Below are 8,439 nucleotides of genomic sequence, written 5' to 3'. Positions count from 1 at the left end.
TTAAATATACTATCATATCATCAGCAAATAGTGATATTTTGACTTCTCCTTTTCCAATCTGTATCCCCTCGATCTCCTTTTTTTGTCTGATTGCTGTGGCTAGAACTTCAAGAATTATATTGACTAAGTAGGTAGAGAGTGGGCAGCCTTGTCTAGTCCCTGATTTTAGTGGGATTGCTTCAGGTTTCTCTCCATTTAGTTTAATGTTAGCAACTGGTTTGGTACATATCGCTTTTGCTATGCTTAGGTATGGGGCTTGAATTCCTATTCTTTCCAGACTTTTATCATGAAGGGGTTTTGAATTTTGTTAAATGCTCTTTCAGATTCTAATGAAATGATCATGTGGTTTTGTTCTTTCAGTTTGTTTATATAATAGATCACGTTGATGGGTTTCCGTATATTAAACCATCCCTACATTCCTGGGATGAAGCCTATTTGATCATGGTGGATGATTATTTTGATGTGCTCTTGGATTCGGTTTGCCAGAATTTTATTGAGTATTTTTGCGTCGATATTCATAAGGGAAATTGGTCTGAAATTCTCTTTTTTTGTTGGGTCTTTGTGTGGTTTAGGTATAAGAGTAATTGTGGCTTCATAGAAGGAATTCGGTAGTGCTCCATCTGTTTCAATTTTGTGGAATAGTTTGGATAATATTGGTATGAGTTCTTCTATGAAGGTCTGATAGAATTCTGCACTAAACCTGTCAGGACCTGGGCTCTTTTTGGTTGGGAGGTCTTTAATGACTGCTTCTATTTAGTTTGGAGTAATGGGATTGTTTAAATGGTTTATCTGTTCTTGATTTAACTTTGGTACCTGGTCTCTGTCTAGGAAAATTTCCATTTCCTACAGATTTTCAAGTTTTATTGAATTTAGGCTTTTGTAGTAGGATCTGATGATTTTTGAATTTCCTCTGATTCTGTAGTTATGTCGCCCTTTTCATTTCTGATTTTGTTAATTTGGACACACTCTCTGTGTCCTCTCAAGAATGTCGATTTTTAATCTGAAATTTTCATACATGGAGCCTTGCTTATATGGTCTTCTTAGTTACTCCAGTTTATTGCCCATCTTACTTTATAACTCGATGAGTACCAATAAATTCTATAGTGATTTTTTTCAGTCTATCATAAAAGATTTTTTTCTGACCCAGTGACTTTGTAGCGTTAGTTTACTCATGTTTTCTTTGTTGTAGCCTGTGAATAATTTCAGATTCTTCTGAGTAACTGCTCTGAGAATATTATGAATTGGTGTTTTGGTTTAAAGTAAATGTAACATTTATACCTGATGGACCCTTAGTAAGTAAAATTATGTTCATTTTAAATTACAGTCATTAAAAATGTCACTTTTTCTTCACAATACAATTAAACTTTTTTATTTACAGATTTTAAATAACAAATATGTATCTGTATAATACATATATACATATGTATATATACATATATACCTATATATGTGTGTGTGTATGTGTGTGTGAGTGTGTGTGTCTATATGTCCAATGAATTTTTATGTATGAAAATCATAATAAGTATGAACTTTCTGTTATGTAGACAGGAAAGGAAACAGATTCTCTTTGAAACCATGCAAGGAGGGAAAATGAATACAGAAGATGGACTGTAACTTTACTATTAAAGAACTCCTTGTATGTGAGGCAAATATGTTTTCAGATGAGTGAATTGAATGTATAATTTTGAAGCCATGCTTTTATGAATAATATTTTTATATTTTTCAGTTTAACTTTTTACATAATCCTTAGAGATGAGCATATAAATTGTTCATGAACATTTTTATAGTAATGTCATACAAACTCCCAAGTATTTTTATCATGTTATTAAATAATATTTGTGTAACAAGTAAACAGTGAATAATTATGTAACAAATTAGTGAAGACTCTAATTCAAATTCAATGAATAATTTCTCTTCCGTAGATATGCTTACCACCAATGTGAGGTTTTTGAACCATCACTTGAACATTCATCATTTACTGTTGCCATTTTCAAGATGCCTCACTGACACAGAAAGATGATAAAAAGATGATTTTGTGTTAATACTCAGAAGAATAGACAGAATATCTACTAATGCAGCAGTGAATAAGAACATTCAACTGTTCAACAAAGTGATTCCTTGGAGACACTAAAGATCTTGGAACATGTATTCTTTAAAATCACTGGTTAATAATTCCTTGTTTGTTTGATTCCATAACTTAGATTAAAACATTATACAAATAAAATAGTAACAATATACTTAGTCACATAGTGTTTACCAAGAGCTTGAAACCTGAGCTATAACATTTTCTTTATTTCCTTATTGGCTTTTTTGGTATTTTATTTTATTATCTCTGTGTGTGTCTATTTGATATCAATAGAGTACTTTTTATATTCTACTCACATTTGTAAATGAGGTAGAAATGAAGGACACATTATTTGAGGTTGTAATCTACTACCTATTATAAAATAAAATTTAAGACTAGCCAAGGTTTTGTTGTGAACCAAAAGTACATTTGTGTCTGTTGGTATATAAGAAGTGCTCTGACAATTGATCACAGACTACCCACCCATGGCTTATCCATGAATAGACACCCATGAGCTATAAACTCTGATTTTCATTCCTACCTAGGTTATAATTTCAATATTTTTTCTAATTTTTTTAAAGAAAACCCAACAGATTTTTAAAAGCTGAGAAATCAACTATAAAATATTTATTTTGACTCACACAACTAAATATCTTTATATAAAGTATTTAAATTCTGACTACTTTCAAATTTTAATAATCCACCTTTACTTTAATTTTCAGGTAACACAACTATAGCCTTCAAAACCTTATCACATTTTATTTTCAATTTCAATAGACTTAATTAAAGTAAATTTCTTAGATATGTACAATCTTGTTGATGATGATATCATGAATTTATAAGAAGTATTTTTTCTCATCATTGAAAATTTTATGTTAAGAAAATTTACTTCTCCTGTCTTATGAATCATGCAAAACCAAAGCTTTGTCACTGAGTTTATACTACTCGGACTTTCACAGAACCTGAATGTGGAGAAAATGCTATTTGTTTTGCTTTTATTTATCTATCTTGCAACTATTGGGGGCAACATGATAATTGTGATTACCATCATGTACAGTCCTACACTGTTGGGCTCCCCCATGTACTACTTCTTGGCCTTCCTGTCCTTTCTGGATGCTTGCACTTCTTCTACTGTCACCCCCAAGATAATTATAGACTGTTTCTATGAGAGAAAGATCATGTCCTTTGACTGTTGTATGATACAACTGTTTGCTGTCCACTTCTTCACTGGGGCAGAAGTGATTGTCCTGGCATCCATGGCCTATGACCGCTATGTGGCTATTTGCAAGCCACTTCACTACTCTTCCATCATGACCCAGAGGCTCTGTGAAGTTTTAGTTGTGGTATCCTGGGCAGGAGGTTTCTTGCATTCTATCATACAAATTATCTTCACTTTGCAGCTGCCTTTATGTGGACCAAATGTCATTGATCATTACATGTGTGACTTGTTCCCATTACTGAAGCTTGCCTGCACTGACACACACATATTTGTCTTTTTAATATTTGCCAACATTGGTGCTATATGCATTATAATCTTCTCTTTATTGCTTGTCTCCTATGGTGTCATCTTGTTTTCTCTGAGAGCCCACAGCTCTGAAGGTCGACGTAAAGCTCTCTCTACCTGTGGATCCCATATAATTGTCGTGCTTTTGTTTTTTGTTCCATGCATATTGATATATGCAAGACCCACTTCTGCATTCTCCTTTGAGAAAAACATGCTTATATTTGTCAATGTCCTGACACCACTGCTCAATCCTATGGTTTACACATTCAGGAATAAGGAAATGATAAATGCCATCAGAAAAATGTGGAAAAGATTGTAGAAAGAATCTCTAATAAATACCATCTGTCAATGAAAAAGTATATGGACAATGAACTGAGCAGGTCATAGGAATTGGGACACTGGAGAATTCTGGAAAATAGTAAGAGATAAAAGACCACCTATGGGACAACCGAGAGAAAGGAGTTGGGAGACAGACAGGGAAAAGGACTTAAAAAAGCAGGGGGACGGAAGAAGCACGCTGGGACTGAAGGAGCGGTAACTAACTATTTCGTAGACATAGAACAGTTAAATGGGTTAAATAATTTTGAACTAGTTAAGGGATGAGTCACAGCTTTCAGCCTAGGCATTTAATAATAACTAACTAGACTCAGAGTCTTTATTGATGGGAACTAAGGAACCAGAAGGAAATATGGATTTAAAATTATTTTTCCAATAGATTAAGTAATTTTTCATAAATTTTACAATATCCACTTCAGTGCCAACATGACAATTTGAGATTTACTTTTCAGAAACTCTTAATATCATAACTAAACAAAGAAGTAAAATTTTAATCCAGTACTGGTACACGGGGAATTTGTGAATGTGAGCATTTTACTTCATTGTAGATTTAGCAAGCTCATGACCAATGAGGTCAAGGTTCAGTAGAGACTTATTCTAAGAAAATAAGGTAGAACACAATTAATGGTTAGAGAAGTATGACTTCTTTTGATTTTGCCTGAAATTTTGTTTTTAGATTTTTTATTGGATTTTTTAACTTAACATTTCAAATGCTATCCCCTTTCCAGGTTTCCTGTCCATTAACCCCCTATTCTATCCCTCTACCCCTTCTTCTATGAGAGTGTTCCCCCAACCAACCACCCACCCTTTCCTGTCTGCCCACCCTGATATCCTCCTACACTGGGGAGTCCAGCCTTGGCAGAACCAAGGGTTTCTCCTCCCATTGGTGCCCAACAAGGCCATTCTCTGCTACATATGCAGCTGGAGCCATGGGTCTGTCCATGTGTACATTTTGGATGGTGGTTTAGTCACAAATACTATTTACACTTCACCAGTACTCACGTGTTATAACAGGCACACATACCAACAGACATCCCCCCCCCATACTAACATGAACAAACAAACATGCAGACAACCAGAACTCCTGTAAAACTTAATGACAAGAATAAAAACATCTATATTATATTGAGCAATCACTATGCTCTTGACTCTTTATTACCTGGTGATATCTTTCAATACATAGGGTATCAATAGATACGGTTTGTGAGAATTTATGTTTCTGAGCTCACACCTTCACTCTAAAATGTTCACTCAGCATAGTTATATGAAAATCAAAACAATTTTAATTCCATCCTCTCATTGATTTAATTAAATATTTGATAAGGTTTGACTATTTAATTGTGTATTATTTATACTGTTTAACTAAAACTTGTTGGCAAAATTAATGTGTATTTGAAAAAAGAAAAATATTGAACTCATTCCATGAAATATAAAATGAATTCCAGAGATTCCAGAACCTATAAATGCAGAGAGATGTTACAACTGAACCTGACCTCTAAGTGTTCTATATCATCTGAGTTCTTTTTTGCTGTTGTTGTTGAACAGTGTTATTTTTTCATATAGTATATTCTAATTGTTTTCATTCCCTTATCTTGTCTCAGGTCCCCACCAATTAAGTGGAAACCTCTCCCTCTGTCTTTCTCTCTCTACCTTTAAAAAAAGAGGCAAATAAAAAGATATAGTAAAACAAAACACAAGAAACATACACATACACACATACATATTAAAATACAAAACCAGAAATCATAACATATAAGCAAATGTTCAGTAAGTTAAAAAATGATCAAACAAAGCTTGGTAAGACTAAAAATTCTCCAAAAATATGATTCAGTTCACTTTGTTTTGGCCATTACAGCTGGGTATGTGGTCTACCCTTAAGTGTGGTTTGTATATTCTTTGAGACTATATTAGAGTAAAATATGGATTTTTTGGAAGTAATTGTTATTTGTAGATAGCATCTTGATTAGTGATGAATGATCATGTCTATTCTACTCCTCAGTACTGAGACCTTAAATGGCTTGAACCTGTATAGGCCCCATATACTTTGAAGCACTCTCTTTTTTATTTGATGTGTGTATCAGTCCTGTGGTGCCTAGAAGCCCATGTTTCCTTGGTGTTTCCATCCTCACTGATTATTACATTTTTTTTGCCTCTTCTGCATAGCTCCCTTAGGTCTGAGGGTAACAGTTTGATGAAGATATACCATTTATGACTCAAAGTTCAAATGTCTCTCACTGTCTACATACTTCCTGGTGGTAGGTCTCTGCATTAGTTGCTATTTAAAGGAGATGGTTTTGTGATGTCAGCTAAGTGAAATGCTGATCTATATATCAGACTTTTATTTCTAAACTCCTCTAGTACAAACATAGTATTTCATTTTCCCCTAGTTCTTATCCTATAGAATCTCACGGTCTTAGTCAAACAAGAAGTGTCAGATGTGGGTTCCATCTCATGGAGAGGGTCTTAAATCTAAGCAGGTAGGAGTTGGTTATGCCCAGAACTTTTGTATACCTGTTGAACTAGTGAATATTGCAGACATGTCACAATTATAGTCTTAAGATTTGTAGCCAGTTCTGTACTTAACTTGCCCTCTGGTAGTATATAGTCTACCTTCCAATACCATGAACACTAGTCAATAGGAGCAAAGGCTCTTGGTAGGAATCAGCTCACTTTCTCCATGTTCAATGAGATTGAGCCCCGTTGTCCAACAACTTCACTAGATATAGCCCATTTCTGACAATGGATGTTTCACTGGTTATGAAAGGTGTGCTTTTGTCTCCCCCATTATTTGATGCTCACATTTATGTTTTTCAAAATGTATATATTTAAAGAAGATTTTATGGTAGTAGGATTTATATAACCCCCTTGAATGGTCCCCAGTATTAGCTATTCCTCTCTATATACCTTTGCTATCTCCCCTATCCTTTTCCCCTCTCCATTTTATCCTCCCACTTCTTTCCCTCCTGTATCTCCATAGCTATGCATTTTTATAATTCTATAGTTTATCCTGTTGTCACATCTCATCACTTATTCTATAACTCTCTATAAAAGTTCTATTTAATACAGTTTGTAACATGCTCATTGAATGCTTTAAGGATAACATCCACATAAAAGAGATTACATGCCATGTTTGTCTTTTCTGAACTGGATTACTCCACTCAAGATGGTTTTTGACCACTCTATTCATTTACAGACTCAATGCAATAGCCATAAAATATTTATACAATTCTTCAGAATATTCCAAAAAATATTCTTAAAATTTCTTATGGAAACATCAGATACTCTGATAGCAAATAAAACCTTTTGGTATCACCATCACAGCTTCCAAATTGTACTACACAGCTATACTAATACAAACTTTATGACATTGATATGAAAACAGACATAGATCATTGGGGTATATTTGAAGATAGTACAGCCATGTGTAGAAAAATCAACTTAGAACTCTACATTTCATTCTGTCCAAAACTCAACTCAAAATAGACCAAAAAATATAAATGTAAAACACAATGCCTTGAAGCTGATAGAGGTGAAGGTATAGAATATTCCATTGGTCTATCTGTTTGTCTCTGTACCAATACCATGCAGTTTTTATCACTATTGCTCTGTAATACTGCTTGAGTTCAGGGATAGTGATTCCCCCTGAAGTCCTTTTATTGTTGAGAATAGTTTTAGCTATCCTGGTTTTTTTGTTATTCCAGATGAATTTGCAAATTGTTCTGTCTAACTCTTTGAAGAAATGGATTGGTATTTTGATGGGGAATGCATTGAATCTGTACATTGCTTTTGGTAAAATGGCCATTTTTACTCTATTCATCCTGCCAATCCATGTGCATGGGAGATCTTTCCATCTTCTGAGATCTTCTTTAATTTCTTTCTTCAGAAACTTGAAGTTCTTATCATACAGATCTTTTATTTGCTTGGTTAAAGTCATACCGAGGTATTTTATATTATTTCAGACGATTATGAAGGGTGTCATTTCCCTATTTTCTTTCTCAGCTTGTTTCTCTTTTGTGAGGAGGAAGACTAATGATTTATTTGAGTTAATTTTATACCCAGCCACTTTGAAGAAGGTTTTTATCAGATTTAGTAGTTCTCTGGTGGAACTTTTGGGATCACTTAAATAAACAATTATATCATCTTCAATATTGATACTTTGACTTCTTCTTTTCCAATCTGTATCCCTTTGATCTTCTTTTATTGTCTGATTTCTCTGTCTAGAAGTTCAAGAAGCATATTGAATAAGTAGGGAGAGAACAGGCAACCTTGTCTAGTCCTTGATTTTAAAGGGATTGCTTCAAGTTTCTCTCCATTTAGTTTAATATTACCTACTGGTTTGCTGTGTATGGCTTTTACTCTGTTTAGGTATGGGCCTTGTATTCCTATTCTTTCCAGGACTTTTATCATGAAGGGGTGTGGAATTTTGTCAAATTCTTTCTCAACATCTAATGAAATGATCATGTGGTTTTTATCTTTCAGTTTGTTTATATAGTGGATTACATTGATAGTTTTCCCTATATTAAACCATCCCTAC

At 33.9% G+C, this 8,439-nt stretch overlaps 1 protein-coding gene across 2 annotated transcripts; it reads left to right on the top strand.

Annotated features, from left to right (window-relative positions):
• The first annotated feature begins 2,973 nt into the window (after positions 1–2,973).
• Or4c112 (olfactory receptor family 4 subfamily C member 112) lies at positions 2,974–7,952 on the top strand. 2 transcript variants are annotated; one of them, XM_087650855.1, is made up of 2 exons: positions 2,974–3,884; positions 7,931–7,952. In XM_087650855.1, the coding sequence occupies exons 1-2, from the start codon at positions 2,974–2,976 to the stop codon at positions 7,950–7,952; spliced, it is 933 nt and encodes a 310-aa protein (XP_087506981.1).
• Positions 7,953–8,439: the final 487 nt, after the last annotated feature.

This window comes from Rattus norvegicus, chromosome 3, assembly GCF_021556685.1.
Source record: "Rattus norvegicus strain SHRSP/BbbUtx chromosome 3, alternate assembly SHRSP_T2T, whole genome shotgun sequence".
Taxonomy (NCBI): domain Eukaryota; kingdom Metazoa; phylum Chordata; class Mammalia; order Rodentia; family Muridae; genus Rattus; species Rattus norvegicus.
Note: the sequence above shows the minus strand (reverse complement) of the source record. Positions and strands in the feature narration are given on the sequence as shown.

Coding starts and splice junctions, on each gene's coding strand:
- Or4c112 (XM_087650855.1), top strand. CDS start 2,974: ATGCAAAACCAAAGCTTTGTCACTGAGTTTATACTACTCGGACTTTCA. Junction 3,885..7,930: donor AGAAAAATGTGGAAAAGATT/GTAGAAAGAATC, acceptor GTGAGGAGGAAG/ACTAATGATTTATTTGAGTT.